The 24,357-nt window shown below is 36.1% G+C and overlaps 1 protein-coding gene across 9 annotated transcripts in view; it reads right to left on the minus strand.

The window, feature by feature from the left end:
- Nrg1 (neuregulin 1) overlaps positions 1–24,357 on the minus strand; it is a 201,368-nt gene that overhangs the window by 147,435 nt on the left and 29,576 nt on the right. For 7 of the 9 annotated variants that reach the window (XM_074054674.1, XM_074054672.1, XM_074054671.1 and 4 more), the window contains exons 2-3: positions 12,084–12,261; positions 2,021–2,142 (exon numbers count right to left, since the gene is read on the minus strand). In XM_074054674.1, the coding sequence (XP_073910775.1) occupies positions 2,021–2,142; positions 12,084–12,261 (300 nt within the window). Of the gene's footprint in view, positions 1–2,020; positions 2,143–2,951; positions 2,977–12,083; positions 12,262–24,357 lie in introns of those variants that run through there. The other 2 variants (XM_074054675.1, XM_074054676.1) reach the window with 2 other exon arrangements.

The raw sequence follows: 24,357 nt of genomic DNA on the forward strand, positions 1-24,357 counted from the left end.
TGATGATATATTCCTAACATCTCAAGGATCACATGAGAGAATTTTAGTTGTTTCCCTGAGAATGATTTACTTACAATATTCCATGAATTTCTCTTTATTCTTGCCAGGTTAGAAAAAAAAAAATCTCATTATCAACAGCACCTCAACTTTCCCAACACCATATTTAAATTTGTGCACTAAACCAAGACTTGAATGAATTAATATGGAAAAAATGAACTGAATTTCTCACCTATGTGAGAAATGTGAAAAGGCACATTATGAAGCTTTCAGTGTCCTAAATTGATAATTTTAAAAAAGGAGCCCTCTAGGTTTTTGCCATGAATAACAGAGTGGTAAACAGTTCAGTGCTTAATCCTGTAAACCAGAAACCATGGAATATTCCATATAATATTCCTGTAAACACTCAGTGAGACTACAACACTATAGTTTTTCCTGGGATGTTGTAGTATACAATGTTACACAAATCTAATCCAGGTGCCAAAATTCAAAACCATTTACCATAATGAGATACACCACGAGTTTTTCACAAGCTAGTGACAAACTGAGGAGAAAATGTTTCAAAACATGGCATAAATGAAAGAATAATCCACTGAAATTAATTTTTTAATTTGTGTTTCTGGTAGTATCCAGTAAAATTCCATGCAGTGGGAAGTAATACTAGCAAAATAGTATTGCTTAACTTGTGCCGACTAAAAAGTAGAGTGATATATTTGCTCATACAAATTTTAAATGGCTTTTACATTTTAATTATCATAGGCACAACTCCTATAAATAGTAATGGAAACTACTTTTCACCGTTCTCCTTTACTCTCTATGGAAGGAGATATTTAAAATGAAAGTAATGAACTTTGATTACACTGCTATAGAGCAGATTGTTGGGAAATCCAGAGAGGAATAACCATTAACCTAGATTTTCCCAACACTGTTCCATATTTTCATCTCACTCTCTCTTCCTATACTACTATGTCACAGACATTAGTCTCCTATAGTATTAACTCTTAAAGGTACTTACTCTTCCCATGCTGACTTGGCAATTTTAGTTTATTCTTCAAAGAAACTATATCCTTGCAATGAACACTCTTTCTTATCTTTTACCAAGAAGCAATGCAATTAGGCTTGTTTTTATAAAAGTTAACAGATCTTGTAAGGACAACTGTTAAGTGCCATAATTCAAAAATCATGGTTTTTGAAATAGCATTTGATTATTCCAAGAAATTGAAACAAGCATTACTAGGTATACACATTATCAGTTGACTCCATCAGATTGTGGATTGCTGGGCTATTATGAAACAGAGTCACCAGCTACATTCTTTTACTTTCCTAAGATAACTCAAGAGAAGTTTCAGAGGTAAGTGGTCCTTTCTATTGCTAAGATATTATTTCTTTAAAAAATATTCTCTGGCACTGCTCTGTGGAAGGTTTAATCAGAAATCTATGCATAGAAGGAAATTACTGCCTGTAAGATTTTCCTCATTTCAAAATTAATAGGTTTAAAAAATTAATAGATCTAATTTTCAACTAGCTAGATCCAAATATAACCACTTAAAAACACATATACGAGCTTAAAATTAACAGAACTATATTCTGTACATATATACACACACACAATATAGATATATTCATACACATATGTCTACATATATAATATACACAATCTTTCTGTATGTGTTTATTTTATAAATGCATGACTGTATTCTGTGGTTGACAAAGCCAAAGACTTGACTGCCCTCCCTAACCAACTTAAAGAAGGCATTATAACCTCATTCTCTTAGCAACCCATCCTGTCTTTGACATTTATGACCTCATTAAATCCTCTATATATGTGTATATATATATATATGTATATTCTATATCATCTCATGGAGTGAAGAGTTTTATGGTGGACATACAAAGTGAGATTTGGTTTTCTTTCTACTTATTTTATTTGTTCACAATAAGATTTAACCCCAGTAAGTCTTACCATATATCTTGATTACTCTTCTTAAAGATTGGGAAATAGAAGTCAACGGGTATCTCTTACCATTTGAGTCAACAATGGTGATATTGGCAGAGGTACTGTCATTTCCTATTTTGCTGATCACTTTGCACATATATTCTCCAGAATCAGCCAGTGATGCTTTGTTAATGCGAAGTTCTGACTTCCTATAAGATCAGGACCAAAGTGGTGTAAGTATATATCACAGAAATCCAATGAATAGTAAAATTAATTTTTCTGAGGTTTCAGATTTCCCAAACTCCCCCTCCCCTCTCTACATATAACATGTTAAAATATAAATTACTATTTCATCAATTTGATTGTATGAGTTACCCAGAGTAAAACTGGGTGCATCACATTTAAGTTATCTCCCAGATCAGTAAAGGAGGCCTTCTCTAATTTTTCTTTTTACTCCTTTACCACCACTACCACCACCACTAACTACATAGTGCCTTAGATTTTTAAGCCCAGGTGGTAAATTTGCTTTCCTCCCTACATCTAAATGTCACCAGCCACTAGGGTTTGGAGAAGAGAAAAAAGTTTAAAATCATTTCTTATAAATCTGGTGAGAACAAAAACTTTATGAAGACTAAAGTAGATTAAAAAGCTCTGCATTTCTCTTCCCAGCAGAATAACTTCATGAGTAATGTTAATTTTGAATGAAGAGGGTTTATCATTTCCAAAAGAAAGGGAATTTGTCTGTAAGATTCTCATTTCTGAGAGCATAGTACCACATGAATGGTTCTTAATACTGAAATAAGCATTCATACAAAATAGCACACACTTCTATGATACTCTGAACATTAAATCAATAGTCACCATTTTTAAAACATGGAAACATTGTGAGTTGCATCTGTCTGGTTTACCACTGCATATAGCTCATAATTCAAGCTGCCTTCAGGATATAAAAACTAGGAACTCCTAGAATTGGCTCAGAGTTTACAAAGGCCCTTTGAAGGCATCATTCTATACTTGCCTGATAATTGTGACTCCCTGGGCTGCTGATAGAATGACAACAAGGAGAAAAGAAAGCAGGAAGAAAAGAAAGCAATGTTTATGGTTGTTTTTATACTTTGCTAGTTTTTTAGAAATTTTTTCTGATCTTCATGTCACACAATATTATTATTCAGGTAAGATCAATGATTCTAAATTTAATTTTTCCTCTCCTCCTTTAAATCTACTAAATTCAATCACCCAGAGTTCTACATGTAAGTCTTACTGTCTTCTATATTTATTAATTTCTTCCCCCTAGAATGGGAATCCTGCATTTCTACAACAATAATCTTGCTGGTTTTCAAAGACCATTTCCAGTGCTGGTTCCTTCATCAATTCTTTCATGATCCCATAGCTGGAGCTGCTCTTTCCTTGTGTAGATTCTGACAGCCTGGAGTCTTTCTCTGTCATGATCCCCTTCTCATTAGTGTTCTCTCAGAATGTCTTATCTCTACACCTTGCACATATACTTCAGAGGGGGGGTTCATAATTTAAACTTGTTGATATCCTAACAGAGAATATATCACTGCTTTGTCCTTGGTATGTTCTCAAACATCATTGGATGATTTTGTGAATGGATGGAAGAAATGTTTGGCTATCACCACTTATGTACTCAGCAGGAACTAGAATTCCTAATGTACACGGCAGAAAGGCAGATGCAATATGAAAAGGACACAGATGGTTTTAGGTGGTCCAGACCAAGGGCAGCAGTGGTTGGGTCAACATGTTGATTGGGAAATTACCTTCACTAGTCATGACTCACAATAAAGTAAACTGGTGAAGGAAATAAATAAACCACCACAAAGGACTCTATACTCAAAAAAGCTTAGAAAATATTGTTAAAGAAAAATTGGCTTTTTGGTTGTTTTAAACCTACAGGGTTTCTCAGAACCTTTAATATGCTACAGTACTCTGACTCTCCAATAATGGGATATATAATTTAGTTTCTCTCAACTTAACATGGAATCCTTTCCATTCACACCATATACTTGTTAATATTTTCAGAAAATAATGGCCCACAGAACAAACTTAGCAAAAAGTATATCTAATGTAGCAACAGCCTTGTTTATCTATATAATAAGCAAAGACTATGTAAGAAATATTCATTCATTAATAAGACAGATGATTCATAGAAAAGATTCCTAAAGTATATCCCAATAAGGCTAAATAGGACATTTTAATGGCAAGCATCTTGGGAACTAGATATTAAGTGTTAACAATAATGTGACAACACCTTAAGTTATCAAAATACAACAATATTAGGATATCATGCTATGAGGTCCTATTAATTCTTAAGCCTGGATTTACAGTATTCAAATACATTGTTTCCTAATGGATTATCAGATTTTTATATACTTTGTCCATATGTGACAAGTTTCCCTCATGATATACATCCTTGACAAAAAGTGGGAAACAAAGAGATAAATACTATGGTAAGATTTTCAATCCCAAAGTATAGCATAGGTTGCTGAAAGAGTGTTCATGTATGATCATGAAAACAATAATGACAGAACAATAAATCATGAAGAATATTAGGGCAGGAAATCTGATCTTCAACATCAGAGAAAGAGTAATTCCTAAAAGAAAACAGCAGCATTTCTTGTCAACGTCCCAAATTCTCAGATAAGATTATTACAGCAACATCGCAAGGATGTACAATGACCAAGAATATCCTTTCCTTCTTTTTATATAAATCTAGAAATGATCCGATGTTTGTATGTAAAGACCTCATTCTTGACCTTGTGCAATTTAATATTTTAACTATTGAACTGGATTGAACTATAAGAAACATGGTAATCAAATTTACAGTTAACATAATCTTTAAAAGACAGTTCTAAAATCAAAATTCTCCTAATAGGCCTGGACCATGCTTCCTGGAATTCCAAGTAATGTAATAAAACATTATGGTTTAAAAAGAAAGAGAAAGAAAAAAATGTTCTATGCTCAAATATTGTATTTAACAAAGTTAAAAAGGTTTCTTTACAACAGTAATTCTAGTTGTATTATGCAAGTCTGTAAGGTGAATTTCTAAGTCAGGCATTACATGTAGCTCTGGAATCATTTCTACAGAGAATATCCTTGGCAATCAGGGCAGAACACCAACAGCAAAGACCAAGAGTCAATTTAATTAAGACAAGTGTAACAGGTACATTCAGGTTCAAAATTCAGTACTAGAAATATAAGAGGGGAGAGGGATGTATCAGCTATAATATATATAGGAAAAAGATCTCCAGTAGTGATATGTTTAATACTAGCCATTTAAAAATTATTTTTAAAAAATGAAAGGAGAGGGTAAATGAATGGAATAAAGAAGAGTGAACATGTTCAATGCATTTTCTACATATGTATGAATATGAAACACTGAAACCTGTCAAAGTCATTTTAAGAAGAGAGGAAAGAGAGAGAATAATGGAAGGGACAAACAAAACGGGTAAATTATATGCATATAGATAGGGACATGTCACAAGGAAACCCTCTGTATAACTAATACATATTCATAAAAACATTTTAAAAAATTGAAACTGGTAAAAAAAAAATGAAAGGGGGGGCAGGCATAGTGGAACACATCTATAATCCCAGCCAAAGGAAGGAGTATTATAATTATGGTCTGAGACTGACCCAAGCAAAAGGCCCTACTTGAAAAACAAACTAAAAGTGTAAGGGCTAGGGGCAAGCCTCAAATGGTAGACTGCTTGGCCTAGCAAGTGCAAGGCCTGAGTTGAATCCCCAGTACCACAAAAATAAAAATAACAAGTTGAATAAAAGTCCCAATACATTGAACACTGAACTATTTATTTAGACTGACATTTGGTGAGAAATGTCATTCAGTAACTAGAGGCCTTTAGAAGAGGCTGCTCAGAATTGAATAGGGCCAAGAAATCTTAGTAAGAGAGGATTCTGTTAAAGAAACACAGGTCCCACTGGCAAGCAACTATGAATGAAGTATGGGCAGCAATTTAAATATATTTCATGACTGTCTTCTGGAAAAGAAAATTACTTGAGATTGCTAACTCTAATACAAAAAAACTGTCTTACAAGAAAAAGAACTAATGTAGAACAAAGCCTTTCAGGAGAAAAAAAAGGCAGGTTTTAGGTGTTATTGTAAGGAAGAACTTGAGCATTCAGAAGTGGACAGAAAGCTATGTGAGTTAGATTTTCTCATTGGAAAGACTCAAAGCTGGACAGCCACCTGTCAAGCATAATCTTAGAACAGCTCTGTGCAGAGAAAAGTTAAATTAGATTGGTGGCTCCCACTATTTTTGCAAAAAACAAAAACCAAACAAAAAAACCTATTTTACAATGAAAGCTTAAGTCAATGCCTCATATTGAAAAATATCACAGAGAACATGTTCAGGTCAAAGTAGTTGGCACTTTGTCCTTTGTGCAATTCAGTAGAAATTTAGGATTCTTCATGGACACAATTGGAAAATCGATGATCTAGATAAGCACTGAGGCCCCTCTGAACTGCAAGAATAAATTGAACCATAAGATTCTTCAATGCTGCCACCTCAAGTAGGGACAGAATGTAGTAAATAAGCAGAAGTAGCAAAACTTTTCTTGAAAATTACATATTGCAACAAGATCTGAGCTTTCATAAGTACAGCTATAACAGTCTCATTTTTCTCTCTCCAAAAGGCTAACATACACTATCTATAGGCAATTAGTTTAGAAAAATATTGAATTCCCTTATAGTCACAAAGTTAACATTTTACTCTTTCATGTTTTCTGGGGATCTGGGAAGGGTTGGTGTGTCAATAGATTTTCATTTTCTAAGTGTACTAAATGAATTAATTCATATACAGTGTTCAAAAGAATGCTTGTAGTTCACAGCAGATGTTAATAATTATTGAATCTGGTGGTTGTTACAAGAGGGCTCCTTAGTCTGTCCTCCATTTTGGAGAATATTGGAAATTTTTTATAATAGTCAACTGTGATTAAATAATAAAAACAGAAAAGAATCATCTGCATGCTTACAAAAGCTCCAAGTTGTATAGCTATATAGATTAGACAATAAGTCAAGAAAATAGGTCAAATAATGCTTGCAGTATTTTAAGCTCCCAATAAGTATTAGCTATCATTATAATTACATTCTGCAGTCCTGAAAGACTTGAATTTTTATAAGCATGCATTACTTTTGGAACAAATAAAACGATTTGCAACTAAAAATTCTAAATATTTTTTCTATCAAAAAGCAAACTATGTTTTTTAGAAAGAGGTCACTTGACAAGATTTTTTATTTTGGGCAGTACTAAGGTTTGAACTCAGGGTCCTGTACTTCCTAAGAAAGCCTGTCACCACATGAGCTACACCTCCAATCCTTACTAAGATTATTTAAGTTTCCAATAGCTATTTTCTAGTTTTCTTACTTAGCTAGATTCTGCCACCATTACAGACAGTCTAAGGAAACCTAAAGAGTCATATGGACTATGCTTGGGTGTGTGTTCAACACTGCTTCATTGTCACTCTACTAATTGTGAGGAGGGCACACAGGGGAAGGGGGACTTTATAGGCACCAGAAATAAGTACTGTACCGAATACCTCAATAAACCATACAAAATGGTACTGAGTACCTAAGGAAATTGAGATTTCTTTACATCTAGAGTTCAAGTGGCCTTCCAGAAAGCTTAGCTGATAAAAAAGGCACCAGTGGCTCACACCTATATTTCCAGCTACTTGAGAGACTGAGATTGGAAGATGGTGGTTCCAGGTCAGCCCAGGCAAAAAAGTTCTTGAGATCCCATCTTAGCCAATAGCTGGGCATGGTGGCACACACCTATCAGATAGCCACAGCAGGAAGCCGCTAAAATAGGAGAATCGTGGTCCAGGCTGGCCTGGGCAAAAAGCAACACCCTATCTTCAAGACAACCAGAGCAAAAAGAGCTGGAGGTAGAAGTGCCCACATACCAAGCACAAAGAAACTAAAGAAAGAGAACGTGTATAAGTCTTTTCTGTTCTAGAGCCTCCCTCCAAAAGAATGCAATCACAGACAAAGTGGAAACTCTTAGTTTCTAAACAAATGTGAACAATCAATTATAGCCACTTTTAAACAAAATTAAAATATGTAAGCGCTGAATTGAAAGAGCTGAGACAAAGTTAAGGACATTTAAAAGTGTATGAAACACACAATCAGAAGTCCACCTTTCATAAGGCTAATATAGAACAGATATTTAAAATGAAGTCAACCTGGCAGCCCAAAGCTCTCCAACAAATTTTCTTGATCAAAATCATCCACTAGACAATGAAAACAAGAATAAAAGGAGACACAAAAAACAGGAGTGGTTTCCATTTCTTTTAATTGGTCCCACACGTTGCTGAGCCAAATAAAACAAACAAAGGCTCAAATGTAAATTTATAAGCATAAGAACATGCAGGAATGTAGTTTATTAGTAGAAGCAGGAGTAAAAGAGGGATAAGATTTTACACAATAGTAGAAATTGCATATTGGTGTGAAATCTCTTCCCAATACTAAAAGATTAAAGGGAAATTCTGGCTGCTATGTACAATCTAGACCATAAAACAGGAAAATGCCTAAACTAAAGATTGAAAAAGAGTAAACATTCTGTTTAAATAAAGAGAATCCCAGGGAAATCCTAAACCTCAAACTAAAATTCAACACTGATTGGTTGATCACAGCCTAAGACAAACTTCAAATCAAGTAACTATACCACTGCAATACACCGATATTCTGAATACTTAGTAACAAAAAGATATTAGCATATATGTGAATTTGAAAAATAAGAATTTCTTGGTTCTTATCTTCTTATTTACTTGTCTTTGGGAGCTACTGGGGCTTGAACTCAAGGCCTTGTGCTTGCTAAGCAGGTGCTCTATCACTTGAGCCACGCCTCCATCCTCTTTGCTTTAGTCTTATGTTTGGGCCTGGAGCAATCACAAACCATGCCCCTTGCATAGTTGGGATGACAAGGGTGAATCACCACCATAACTAGCTTGTTTGTGAGACAGGTTCTAGTATTTCTCAGGCTGACCTTAAACCTCAATTCTCATATCTCTGCCTCTCAAGTAGCTGGCATTACAGGTATGAGCTACCCAACTAGCCAAGAATGGTTCTTATTAAAAGGCTCAGCAGGCCCCAATCCTTTTATATACTTTATATATGAAAATCACAAGCAGTTATGAAATAATATGAGCCTTAGGGTCAGACCCATTTCAAATTTAAGTTTAACTATTCATTACCATTATTATCTACAGAAAGAAACTTAACTTCTTTCATTTTGGAAGATACTGTTTTTAAATTTGGCATAATAATTCATTCTACTTATATTTATAGTATAAATTAAAATAACAGAGCACCTTGCAAGTGTTAATTAAATTTAGATTCACTTGAATCCATTAGCCTTAAAAAATTCTGACATCGGTGTATTTTTTTTAAAAAAATGACAACTTCTGAAATGAAAGAATTTCCAGTTCTGAAAACTGATAAGTTGATCATTTAGCAAGCAGTTACCTACTCTACACAAAGTATGTCCTATTTTTACATCAAATATGTTAAATGTTTTGCCAATAATAATTTACAATCACATAACTTGAATAAATTTCTCCCTATTTAATTCTTTCCAGCAATGCTCTTGTTTTGAAAGAAGCAATTCTTAATATTGCCTTTCTAGAACTTAATGGGATTTTATTAATATGTAGATGGTGCTCTTAGCTGTCTGGACCTATGCTGCCAATATGAAAATGCTCTTCTGAATACTAATGATAATTTTATATGTCATCCAAGCCATGTAACAAACTACCTCTTTAAGCATACATGTATCCTTTCAAAATCACATTCACGTTAGTTGGTTCACTTCTTCTTCATTCCTTTTGCACCAAATTTACCCAATATTATTTGCTTCTCTCCATGTTATCTGGCTGAATATGTGCCATCTTCTGAAGCTGTCTGCTACTCCTTCAGCCTAATCAGATCACCCTTTTCCCTGCCTTCCTCCTCCCCAGCTGTGTGCTTTGGCACACGGTCTGGAATTTCTGTGTTTTATATAGGACTGAACTAGATAATCTCTTTCCAATCTTGTGATTGCCTAGCACAGCGATAATGCCCTATGCCTCCTGCACTTCTCCACATTCCTGGTATGAAGCCTTTATGAGCACTTAGATATTACTCAGATCATTTTACAAGTCACGGAGCAGTAAATGAGATATTACCCTGCATGTGTACAGAAGTTAGTTTCTTACTAATTTGTTGAGTTGATGAAAAACAAAACACAAAAATCTATACAATCTTACAATCAGTAAATATTTTTTGTGTTACCATTCTCCAAAGAATCATAGTCATCTTTGCAATTTACTCACTGCATCTCTTCCTTCCCATACGCACATGAATGGTCTCCTTTTTCTTTTAGCGATACTGGGGATTGGACCCAGGGCCTCATTCTTGCTAGGTAAATGCTTTGCATTTGTTTTTTTGTATTTTGTTTTTGGGAAATAGTCTGACTAACGTTCTGGCTGGCCTGGATCTCACTATCCTTCTGCCTCTGCCTCTGTAGCTGGAATTACAGATGTATGCCATGCTCAGCTAATGGTCTCCATTTTTAAAGAAGAAACTCAGCATTAAGGAATCCAAGAAATATATCTGTGTTCTGGTTGAGCTTTTTGCTAGGTATGTGACTCCAGGTAAAACATAACACTTTTTTAGCTCTCAATTTTCTAATCTGAAAGATTAGGGACTCGTCATATGTTAACTGTTCAAATGCCCTTACTGCATATTGGAATGTAGTTTCTAGAAAAAGAAGATTATGTATTAAAGCACTATGTCTTTTTATAGTATAATATTTTGTATCTTTGAAGTACCACCTGCTGCGGAAAGTGATACGTACTCTTTCTCTCACTCTTTATCTCACTTCCAAATCAACAGCTCTTGCTGACATGACCAATAACAACAGCTAGCAGTGTAGTTAATTAAACCATGGGAACTAGGAAAAGACCCTAATTATAGTTATCAGAGCAATTAAACACTTTGATAAGATTCAATTAAATTCTCATTATAATCACTTTGTTCTCACTTGCTCATGAATGCATGACAACTTTTTGGTAGATATCCTATAAAATCAAAGTATGAGAGGGATATCTCTGCTATTGCTTCTGTTATCAAATCTGGAACCTTCTGAGGTATGAGTGAAAAAAAGCTCTGAGTTTGAACCACTAATGTGTCACTGATTAAAGGACTGTCGAGAAGCAACATTCTGACATATTGATCTCTTCCTTAATTTCAAAATATATTTTGGTAATAAGAAAAACAATCCTTAAATTAGGAAATAAAAAAGGAAGAACGTAAGGATAATAAATGAGTATCAACTAAATGACATATAACAAAGGGCAGAACAGGTTCTGCCTGGAAGTGAGAGGGGAGGGGAGAAGAGGGTAAGGGAGGAGGCAGGGGGGAGAAATGAGCCAAACAATATATGCACATGAGAATAACTGAATAATTTTTTTTAAAAAAAAGGAGATATAACACATCTACTGAGTTGTCATGAGAATCACATGCAACCCTTCCAAACATGGACATTTTGTTAAGGAGACAGGAAAACGTAAGATTCTTGCTCCCTGAGATTACCTGATTTTTAAAATCTGCTGTAATGGTGACTTAGTTTAACAGAATTGTTGGGTAAAAAATTGTCATTAGCTATAATTGTATTTTTTGACCCCTTGCTTGAAAATGTTCCAAATTCAACTGATTACATATTCCAGTGCTTTCTACAAATCTAGGCATTTATTTATAATGAAGTTGAGATTTGAATTGTGTAAGTCACCAGTCTCTAAACAGCATTGTCTTATCTGAATTTCAGAATCTATGATTATTACAGCAGCCACCATTAACTCTATCTTCTTTCTTGCCTTCCATCTCCCCTACTTCCTGCAGTAGTCCTTTCTCCATCCATCCTTTCCTTTCTTCATCCAAAAATCATAAGAATCAGAAACTCCAAATTCTTTCCTATGTGATATCACAATTTCTGGTCACTATATAATGAAAAATCTTTTATTTATTATATATCATGTTTTTTATAGTAAAGTCATTCATTAGGATACAAATAATTTTTATGTTTTATATCATCCTATTGCTATCGGGGTAGATTGTTGTAATGTGAGTTACACTTACCCTGGCTTTTTTTGTATCTTGATGTTCTGGGGTTTGTTTTTTCGGTTTAACTCATTCCCATTCTTGAACCATTTGAATTTGAGGGAGGAGTATTCAGAACTGGTTTCACATCGAAGCACCAGTTTGGAGCCTGCAACTGACTCCTGGCTTTTCATCTCTTTCAATCGGGGAGGCAAGGCTAAAAAAGAGCAGAGAAGGAAAAAAGTTCTTATTAACAGGTAGTCTTGCAAAGAGAAACATTAATTTTGAGTGAGCCCAATCAAGGTACCAGTCTGAATGTTTTGCTAACCAAGAGAAAAATAGTCTATGTTGGCAATAATGGCGCCGATAGGTTTCGGTTCTTACTGCACCCTTAAGCTTCTGTTTTCCAGGGTCACGGTCCTGCCTCCCAGGGTCACAGTCCTGCCTCAAGTCTAACTTGAATCCTCCTTCTGCCCCAACCTCCAATCAGCATGAACCATAAGATCCTAACCAATCAGATCATGCTGAGTCCCACTGAGGGATATTTAAGCCCCTGCCCCTCTCTCCCTCTCTCTCTTGGCTCTCTTGGCTCTCTTGGCTCTCTCCCTCTCCCACCTGGCAATAAATAATCTCTTGGCCAGATCACTCCTCTCCACATGGTCATTTTTGGGGTCTACATTTCCTTACAGTCTAAAATGGGTGAGCCAAAATGGATTCCAACTTTGAGAAAAACAAAATTCCCAAATAAAATGTACTCAGAAAAAGAGAGAAGCTAAATTTATTCCTAAAAACAATCCTAGAGAGTTACTTCCTAAATCTTTATATTTTCTGATACCATTATGAATCCTAAGCATTGTTAATTTCAAAGAAGAAAGTCTATCCCAACAGGGAGCATGAAACTGGGCATTGCTTTCAAGTCACACTTTATCACATGTCAAATCATAGTTTTCACCGTTTTGTAAATAGCTACAAGAAGCATCATACCTACTTTTTTGCCTGGAAATTTAAGTTTCAGAGTTAACTATAAGTGACTGACTTATCCATGGTTACAAAGCTTGTGGATACCTGGAGTTAGGATTCATTTCACTAATTAAGCATCAGAGACTGGGGGGAAAAAACACATAAGTAACATTGTTTCTTTCTTCAAGACAGAAATTCTTTGTCAATATCATTCTTTTATTGGACCTACAGATCTATCCAGAAACAATTCCAGATGACCAGCAATTACCTCGTGGTCACTTTGACTGGATTTACCATTTCCAAATCTCAACAGAAATTGTAAGCACCTAAACTGTGCATTAATTTGTAGAATAATTTATATTAAATGTCTATATACCATTCTTATTTACATAAGACTATTTAAAAGAATATCTGTTATTTACAGATTTACTGGAATAGTTTTGGGTAAAGTGTTGTAATAGTTGAGGTTTGTTTCAAAATAATATGGTGAAAGGGTATGAATAGGCATCAAGATGAAACAGAATTACCAAGACATGGACGATTGCGGAAGTTAAGCAATAAGTACATTTTGTGGTTTGTTATATAATTTTTACATAGTATATCTGATCTTTTCATAATAAATAAATTTTTAAAAAGAAAAGCATGGATGAATGGATTTTTCCATACACACACAATTTCACTTAATAATCAACATCACAGAACCTGAGATCTCAACATCTCTGAGTTTCTGCTGAGTCTTAGAAAAAGTCAACTATAAAGTCTACTTCTGCCTCAGTTCAGGAATTAACAGGAAATCCCAGAAAACAAACTGAGGAAAATGAGACTGATTCAGTGCATAATTGCTAACTGGGTAAGGACCAAGAGTTCAAGGACAGCAATCAAAGTCACCTTAGACTTGAACAGGAAATGGAATACTTTGCCTCCTTAGTTTATTTGTTTTTCTCCAACACTGCCCTTGCCAGGCAAACCCCAAAAATGTCAGGAATGAGCATATGAATTACAGCATAAACCATTCAAATGCTGAGATTTCTTAGCAGTACTCCTATACTGGCACAATCCTCATTTATTTGGGGGATGAGAGACAAGGTGGAGAAGCAGGCACTTAATGTGGCAGGCTTGTTTTAAAGATGTGGTTCGTGAGACTCTGTTTTGGGTTTTTTTTTTATATATATATATAAAAGCTTACATTCTAATTTATCTGGAATAGTATCTATGTATTTCTACAAGCTCTTTAAGATTACTTTTAATTTTGTGAGTCTGGTAAAAGGTTCAGATGGAACAAATATGCAGGAGCTGAATGGCACCAAAGAAGTGGCTTGCACATATTAAGAAAAATTATTTTCCTCATTTTATGTATGGATTAAAAGAACTAGCTTGTGATATGCCACTGGGCTTTCCATGAACTTGAAACACAACCAAAATTTTCAAGGTTTAATCCTTTGCCTCTCATCAAAATGCCCTAAATCCAGTATTTCAGATGTCCCTAAATCTCAGTAAGTGGCAATTGTCCTCATTCACCATTCCATACATTGGCCTATTGATATCTGAATGGCAGTGTGCACATAAATCTACTAGACTGCATTCTCTAGCTTGTATAAACATTTTATCATGAAACCAGTGTACATCTCTCTTCCCCCTTTTTCCTTTCCTCTTTCTTCACTCTTTCCCTCTTTCTCTTACGATCCTTCCTCATTCTCTCCTATTTATTCCTTATTTTGTATTAACAATTTTGATTTCAAACATGAGGAAACTATCAGAAAAAATTCAGGGATGATCTACAAAACTGATCTAAGTTTTTAAAATGTCAGTGTCGTGAATGACAAGAGACAACTATGAAACTTACCTAAGTTAAAAGAAATTACACAGACATGACAAATAAATGCAGTGTGCAGCTATTGGTTGGATCCTGCTTCAGGGAAAATAACAGCTATTAAATACATTATTGTGACTGTTGGGGAAATCTGAATTAAAATAAGCTATTGAAGCTCAATTACTTGAGTGGGATTGGTGCATGGCGGTTATGCAGAAGACTTTCTTGTTCTCAGGAGGTTTCTGCTGATGTGCTTAGGGGTGAATGTCATGACGTCTTCAACTACAGATGATTTACAAACAGGAAATGTGTGCAAACATGTACATGCAAACACACACAGAGAAAGAGGGTAAAAGGAAACTTCATTTCGCTTCATTTTCCCACCCTTCTCATCTGGTCTTTCTGCCATTAAATAACAGGCACAGGCTTTCAAGTACTTTTTTCCTTTTTTTAATCATTTGGGGATTGAAACCAAGACCTCACACAAGTACTCTAAAACTGAGCTACACCCCATCGCTCATGAAATAGTTTTTTTTTTTTTTTCCTTCTCTTTTGAGAATGGGTCTCACTATGTAGCCCAGGCTGGCCTGAAACTCCCTCTCAGTTGCTAAGACTACAGGTGTAGTTTTAAAGTTTTGATTAAGTTTGCTATCATGCAGGAAATTCTTGCAAATATTTGAGTTATTGTTTATAACTAGATTCAATCAATTGACTAATATTTTAAGCCACATAAAGCCATTGAAGCTATTTAATTCTGTGAGTAGTACAGCACTGAAATCCTCATGCGGTTAGTTCATAACCATGACTTGAGAGCTCTAATCTCACCAGGTTCTTTGGAAGGATGAAACCAATCTCTCATCTGGCAGGTCAATATCTATCCTGCCCTTTTCTTGCTCTGTTCATATATGAAGATTTCTCCCAAAGAGTACACCCCTTCCCTGAAGAGATGACCTGCAATTTAATGAGGCGGAGGCCTTCAAATATAAGATCTTGTTTAAAATATCTCTACTCCTTAAGCTGACCCAGATGTATAAACATTTCTTGATGCTTGGGGTCTGGGTATACCTCCAAGGACTAGAAGGAATTGCTCTCTCTTCCAAATCCAGAAAAGGAAAGCTCCCAGTTCTTTTGACTCTGCACCCCTCACAGTCTACTTGTACTGATGTTTCCTCTGTGTCCGCTATAACATGTGTAACCTCTTTGGTATGAGGATCTCCAGCCTGCCAGGGATCAGCTCTTTTAAGGGGTTAGCTCAAAAGTCTCCATAACATAAATGGAGAAACAAACCCATACATAGCCAGTGGAGCCACACAACTGCGTTCTTGACCTGCAGGTTCTCTGCTGTCACTAGTACCCACTGGAGAAGTACCACACAAGTTCCTTACTCCGTCCTGTTAGAGACCAAATTCAAGCAGTGAGGAGACCTGGCATCAGTATAAACCCTTTGTTGTCAACTTGGACATCCACATTACTGGGATAGCCCTATATATCCCACAGACGCTTCATGACAATGCAAACAAATATTTGAGCTGGGAGGGTTTGAATTTCTCTCATTATAATGACAATTGTCAATGAAGTAAATTTTTGCCCATTATTTGTTAATGTAATACATTTTATATGTGTGTTTCTCAGACAGATGTTTACTCAAATGATATAACCCTGTTTATTTCATTTTCTAAAAATCTAACTACTCCACCAAGTATTTTCTAAATCACAGATATAACTTTGTAAGCCAGGAATGATTCCCAAACTTGGACTTAATATTTTTAACTACATACTTGGATTTTAAAACTGCAAACCAAAAATTTTTTTCTTGCCTTTCATTTCTTATTCTAGCAGTAATAGTTTGTTAACTTAAAATTGGTTGAAGAGAAATCCAATGTTAAGTTAACGCTTCAAATGCAGGAGGTGTTAAGAAAATCCTAGGCGTGATTTAATTGTATTTGGTCTACCACAGTTCATAATTTTGCTTTCAGTGTCTTTCTAGAGAGGCAGTAGTTCCACACCCTGAAACAATTTAATAATAGAGTGAGTTGTAAGCAGACTCTGCTTAAATTTATTCCAAACTAGCTTGACATTAATCAGAACAAATCCAAACCCTTAGAAATGCATTAACAGCGACCAACAGTGAAGTGTAAAAAAAGGATAGCCTTTAAAAATAGAAACTCAAAAACCTCAGAGCCATACCACACATTTTACAGGTACTTCTTTTTAATATGTCTTTTTACAGGCTCTAAGTGTCTTAAGAGGTTTTAAAAGATCATAAATAACACTTCAGATTCTAACAAAATGCAAGTAGGTATACTTTAAAAGTCTACTCCTGCTTTCCTATTTTTCATGTTTGATATGTCACACAACATAGAAAAAAAAGTGGCAGTAATCCAAAAATTTATTTTGTATTCTTACCACACAAAAACTTAAAGCAGTATTTTCATTTATCCATTAATTTAATTGGTAAATAAATATTTGTGATAGAGGCAAAGTGAACTTGCAAAAATGAGAACCATTCATCTAAGCAATCCTTTTGTTTTAATTGTTTCCTGAGCACTTGAGTTTTCAAATATATGCAGTACTGCTATATCAAATACTGGACTGTGCTGTTAAGAACAGTAAACAAATTTTAGCACGTGCATGCAGCAGAAATGCTGATTGCACATAACACTACAGAAGTTTTTATTTCTGTTCCCCAAAGGTTCTGACAATCCAAAGTCAGATCAAATCATTACTCTCCATGTTTGTGCAGTTAATCTGAAGAACCTCAATACACTGAATAAATTAAACAGGAAACTTGCAAAATATTATCAAATAACAGTGACCTTTCAGCTGCCATCCAAGGGAAGGCTTCCCTACAGAAAACCTCTAAAAAGCCTGCCACCACGCATGTACAGATCTCACAGTGAAAACTGGTGAAGATGATTAGTTAATGAAAGCCACACAAATATTGTTAATTGGCCCACTATGCAGGATGTTCTTTTGTGAACAGTCACTTTAGCAGTAAATAAATTACAGAAGAGTGTCTCCAAAACTCCTTCACATTTCTCTCCCACTGCACTAACTCATGGAGAAGATTGTGGTCATCTGCAGAGGAGGAGAGTTTATGCTTTACCATCTGGTCTTCTCCTCCAAGCTCCCCTCACAAATTTGGCTATGAAAGGGAAAATCTTCCTGATCAGATTAAAATGTGTACATATAGCTACATAAAAGGCAGTAAAATCTAGTGTCAATGGTATTTCAGAATATGTCATGTTACTAATGCAGTGGGTGATGCTGAGCTACATTAAGACTCACTCAGTAACATGAAGGTCACACAGGAATGTGACATTGTGCTCACACTACCCTGTGTTCTAGTGGAATCATACTTCAGACATATTTTTCCTGACTCAGGTTAACTAGAGTTCCCTGCGAGCTAAAATGGTAATGTAGTTGTCCCTGTGTGTTCAGAAAGGGTACTTTGAAAATGGCATAAATGAAGATGTCTTCATTTGAAAGAAAGTCTAAATAGTCCTCACAACTTATGTGTTAGAATGTGTCATTATGCCACACAAAAAGATAAAATTTAGGTCAACATATCAACATTTTATTTCTAATGTTAATAATTTCTAATATTTCCAGTGGTGGTGCCTCTACAGACAGTTGGCTTCTTAACTCGTGCTACTGCTGACTTGAAAGCCTATTAGCTTCCTTCTGTGAGTATTTATCATCAAAGTTTCACTTCCCACAGTTAACCACCATAAGTTGACACAAGCAGTATGATTCTTTGAGATGCTCAACTTGAGGTTATGAGCCACAATCGGCCCAGTCAAAACCTGTGTTTATGCAAAGGCCATAGAAAATGAATAACTGCGTGCTACATCTGAATACCATTCTCACCTGGATGTGTTTTAAAAGCACATGAACAAAAAGAGAGTCATTTAAATAATATACTCCACCAAACAACGTTCGGAGAAACACTTCATAGTGGTGAGAGTCCCGACTTGGAAGCTTAGGCTATTGTTGCTCTTAGTGTTGATGTATGTGTGTCTGTTTTGATTTGTGCTCTACTCAAACATCCAAATTTCTAAATGTATATAGAGGATCTCAGAAGTCTAGCCCAAAGTAGACCCACAAGTGTTTGTTAAAAGATAAGTATGAAGAAGCACCCAGAACACACGATAAAGAAGAGACTCAGGAACAAAAATTATTCCAGAAGCCAGACTTTCTTTCAAAAGACTCTACTATTTAGGATTAAGGAGCCCTTTGACATTATTTTGTGCATTTTTATACATCCCAGAGGACTAAGGTCTTCTACTGCTCTGCCATATGACACTAATGAAAATGAAATGTAAGTCTAACTGGAAGATTCTCAAATAAGTAGTGCTATCTCTATTTTGAAATGTTTATGTGCTTCTAAACGTCCAGCTGGTATCACTGTTAAACTGTGTTAAGACCCCATTCATGCTCCTTTCAGCCACATTGACTTCACCTTACCTCAGCATCTACCCATTGTGGCCGGTTTGCTGCTGCTCTTTCATTCTGCAAGAGGAACACACACTTTCCCATCATTCCCTCTGCCTCCACATCACAGTTGCTCCTGTCCATTGGTTGATCCCCGTCTACAGGGTTGTAGTCTGCTCCTTACACTGTGAAAAAGTGCTTTGTTGTCACTACATATCCCCAAATATGTCATCTCTGTCAAATTTATAGTTTAGGTATATACATCATAAGGGGTGTAATTATTATTTCCACCTACAGGTGAGGAAATGGGGGCTTATTCTGGAACTTGTGCAATGTCATAAGTCTAGCAAGCTGCAGAATCAGGACTAAAACCCAGGACTTTTCTCTATACCCTGGTGCCTTGGTTGGGCTTCAGGTGGACATAGTAAAAGGGCAGAATAAAATAGACTTACTCTAGAAACATCACTTCATTTAATAGCCACTATGGTTATTTGTTGATGCTCATAATGAGCTCTATAAACAAGACACCTCTCCATATAAGTCTGCAAGAGATTTCCAACACTATAAAACTCTCCAAGGGAAAATGAGTATAGAGTTATTATGTAAGAGCATTTTCCACCCTGAAAATTGATACTATATTTGTTGAAATTAGCAATCCTCCTTTTCTATATAGTTCTGTAGTTCTTTGTCTAATATTTCATAGTTGGGGGCAAAAGATAAAATCATAAAACTACTATATTAGTCTTCTCAAAGCTTTGGAAATGAGGTTAAAACAAGGTCCTTTGGTACTTTCAACAATAAATCCCTTTAAATAACCACAGCTAATATTTAATGAGTATACACTATTTGCCAGGCCCTGTTCTAAGAGCTTTACGTTCATGAACTCTTATAAGATTGTAACAACTACAAATCTGTGTTGCTATCATTACGCCCAATTTACAAATGAAGAAGCAGAAACAGAGATAGAGTAACTTGCCTATCATCACACAGCTGGTATACTGTAGAACCAGTATCTGAACCTAGCAGTCTCACCCAGAGCCATTGTTTAATTACAAGGCAATGAATTGAGTTCTTTGCTATTCTTTATATTTCTATAATTGAAATGTGCTTAAGATCTAATATATTGATTTATCAATAATGACCATATTATCCTAACAGAACATGGGATCCACCACATAAGTTCTGCACTTATTCCAAGTGCAAAAGCAGACTGGGGGAAAAATGGAGACATATAAAATTGCTGAATTTTCTGAGTTACTTTGATGATTTATGGGGAAATAAAACTAGACAGAGTACTTGAAATTGGTATTATACCCAAAAATCTTTTGAATTATGTGGTTGACCATCTGTCATATATGTCAAATGCCACAAGAGTCAACAGTGCTGTATCTCACTCTTGTGTTCACTGAAATGTGATAACCCCCAGGTGAGGATACAGCAACAAAAGTGTCTTAACAGATTAATGCCATTCTGCCAAGGTGTAAAGGCAATCCACCGTGACAGTGAGTGCTGGAATAAATCACGGCCCAGTTGCCAACAGCATGAAGGTAAGTGTTCAACAGGCCTGCCTAATTAATGCTGTCACCACAGCTGCCCCCAATTAGGACATCTCACTCATGTTCACAAAGAAGATGTTGGGCAAGCTTCATTGAATGCCATCAACTGACAGGGTGAACATGGACTCTGCTTACTTTTACCTAATGGATGTGTACCAAATTTCATTTGCCATGGGCTTATAAATTTGATCTTTTCTGTTGCAAAAAGCAAGTGTTTTTTCCCCCTATTTGTTATACAGACCTTCCATTATTACCTCCAAAATGTCAATTAAATAGAAAAATTGAGAATGAGCTTGTAACTAAAAATTTTATATTCACTTATTTTCTTATTATAATGCATTTTTTCTTGTTCTGGTGTGTTTATTGCTTAAGGAGTACATTAGCATGACTTTGATGTGCTAATATTTGTCTTTATAACCATTTTTTGTTTGTGCTAATTGAATGACATCTAATTAATTGATGTCACTAAAATACTCTTTTTACATTTGAAAGAAGGAATTTATTTACGTTTCTCAACTGGATAAATACCCAGTTAAGAGGAGTTAGCATGGGTTGTAATTAGTTTTAAACCATGACAACTGCAGCAGAGCTTTTATGCAATGCAAATAAATAAAGACAATCCCTGGATGATCTACGGGTATTAGTTCCTTATGATCAATTTTTCATACAGCCAATTAAGACTTATTCCTTCTGTGAGGAAGAAAAAAATTTAGCAGAGCTAATTATGAAATAAATGTATCCTTTCAGGATCTCTTAAATCTGTTTCTTTGTTATTAAAGCAGTTCTAATTTCCCAGTAATTATGGCCTGATTTTTCTTTTTGGTCCACAGATAATTTATTAATCTGAATAATTTATTGAACAGCATTAAATGTCTGTGCCAGGATTAAAATGAGCCTTTCTTTACTTACTGAGGCCAATCAGATCAAAGGTAAATTTCTCACTGCTTTGTTTATTACAGTCTTAAAACGTCAACATTATGCTTTCTAAAGTGGAGTCCTACTTTGACTCTCTGAAGATGTTTAAAACTTGTGGGAGCTGGGTGCCAGTGACTCACACCTGTAATCCCATCTACTCAGGAGAAAGAGATCAGGAGGATCGCCATTTGAAGCCAGCCTGGGCAAATAGTTTGAGAGGCCTTATCTTGAAAATACCCATCACAAAAAAGGGCTGGCAGAGTGGCTCAAGGTGTTGGCCCTGAATTCAAACCGCAGTACTTAAAAAAAAAACCAAAAAACATGTGGGGCTTAAGGCCTGGCTCAAGCTAAGCAGAGTGCCTGCCTCCTCCTCCTCCCACAAAGCCCTCAGTTAAAATCCCAGTACCGCTCCTCCCAAACAAACAAAAACAAAATGAACAAATTCTTGCCTAGAGCTCTTCGTATTATTAAGTAGCTTATGACTCCTAACAATTAATTCTTATCATTTTACTTCCACATCACAGGAAAGGCCAGAGGAGGCAAGTTTCTTATTTTAGGATTATGGCCAGAGTCAAGTGAAACAGACTGTTGTAAGAAAATTTGTGCTACATTACTGATCACCTAAGGCAATCTAATTCCCAAGTCCTCAGAAGCCAAACTGGATGACTAGAACCAATGTGGTTTGGTTTCACTAGAAATATCTTTTGTTTTGTTTTGTTTTATTTAGAAAGGAGGTTAATTAGATTCTTTCCTAATAGTTTGTAGCCATGAATTGAAATGACTAAACTCTTCAGATAGCATCCTGCACTTCTTTCTCAAGCTTCTAAGTCTATCAATAACAAAAAAGGAGGCCTGGTGGTATACAACTATAATCCCAGCCACACAGGACATACAGGTTGGAGTCAGGTTCCAGGTCAGTCCAGGCAAAAGCATGAGACCCTGTTCGAAAAACAAATTAAACCAAGAAGGGCTGGGGACATGGCAAGTGTAGAGCACTTGCAACCATGAGCCCTGAGTTCAATATCCCATTGCCACCCTCACCCCACCCCCACACACCTGCTTTAAAAAAAAACAGTAAAAGTGGACAGTCAGGAGCTGCAGGGTGGGGGAGAGCCAGGAAACCTAGGTGAAGGTGCCTGTTTACTCTAAGGAACCAGACACCTCTAAATCTCCATAATTTAGTTTAAAAGGGTGAGGGGAAGGGTGGAGTAGCACTTATCATCCCTATCTCAATAGGGTGGCAAAATTCTAACATAAAAAGGGGTAATAAAAGCATTTTACATATCTTAAAAAACTAGATATTATGAATGCTGATATATCTGCCAGAATCTATAAACCAGCAAAAGATTAGACAATATTTGATGATATAAATCCAGATGGCACAAACTTACTTAATCAACTGCAAAGATATACTTTGGTTACTCCTCAGAACAACCAACCAACCAGAAGCACCTGGAAACTATCAAGAAGGGTCACCAAAATCTACAATGGAAAGGGCAGAAAGTATAAAAAAACAGACTAAGCATTACAGAATTCTAAAGAATAAGGATGGAAAGCAAAGGGGACTTTACAATCATGAAATCTCACAAAGCGTCAACGCATTTTTTCAGAATCATGGAATACTTCATTTGTGGAAAACCCTTGTCGCCCAAAGCAAGTAGTGTTAGCATAAAAAAGGAAAGGAAGTTTTGCATAATAAGCATAATTTGGAAAATGCTTGTTCTGGAAGGCAGTACAGGAAAATGACTCAGGAAGCAGCATGCAGGAGGGAAAAAAAAAAAAAAGGAGCCAGTTTGAGCCTACCAATTCCATTTTCCCACCTAAAACTCTGTGACTGGCCAACTTGTTCACCAGGTATGAACCTATTCTCCTCACCAGCAAACAGAGCTTACCTAACCCAGATGGAGTGACAACCAAGGTACTGTATCCTGGCATTGAACAGGATCTGTCAAAGATACAGTGAGCCCTAACTGTAAGGATATATAGGCCCCAAAATGACCACGTGGAGAGGAGTGATCTGGCCAAGAGATTCTTTATTGCCGGGTAGGAGAGGGAGAGAGCAGAGAGGAGAGAGAGAGAGAGAGAGAGAGAGAGAGAGAGAGAGAGAGAGAGAGAGAGAAGGGCAGGCGCTTAAATACCCCTCAGTGAGACTCAGCATGATCTGATTGGTTAGGATCTTATGGTTCATGCTGATTGGAGGTTGGGGCAGAAGGAGGATTCAAGCTAGACTTGAGGCAGGACTGTGACCCTGGGAGGCAGGACCGTGACCCTGGAAAACAGAAGCTTAAGGGTGCAGTAAGAACCGAAACCTATCGGCGCCATTATTGCCAACACTAACATCAAAGAATTTCTTCTTTTCACAGATTGAGGGCTGAGAGGTGTGGCTCAGTGGTAGAGTGCTTGTCTAGCATGAGCCATGACCCAGGTTCTATCTGTAGCATCACAAAAAAATCAAAGCAGATTCATAGGAATTAATTAAATTCATGGATGGAACTGATCATTCTTTAAGATCCCTTAGTGGGAGTCCATGTTTAGATTTTTCAAAGCTGCCTTCAGAGAATGCAACTGTCACCATCAGCGATTTACTCTGTACTCATCCAAATGGCATTTCTTATACTACTACAATTCAGTCTACTGC

The sequence above is a fragment of the Castor canadensis genome, chromosome 14 (assembly GCF_047511655.1).
Source record: "Castor canadensis chromosome 14, mCasCan1.hap1v2, whole genome shotgun sequence".
Lineage (NCBI taxonomy): Eukaryota > Metazoa > Chordata > Mammalia > Rodentia > Castoridae > Castor > Castor canadensis.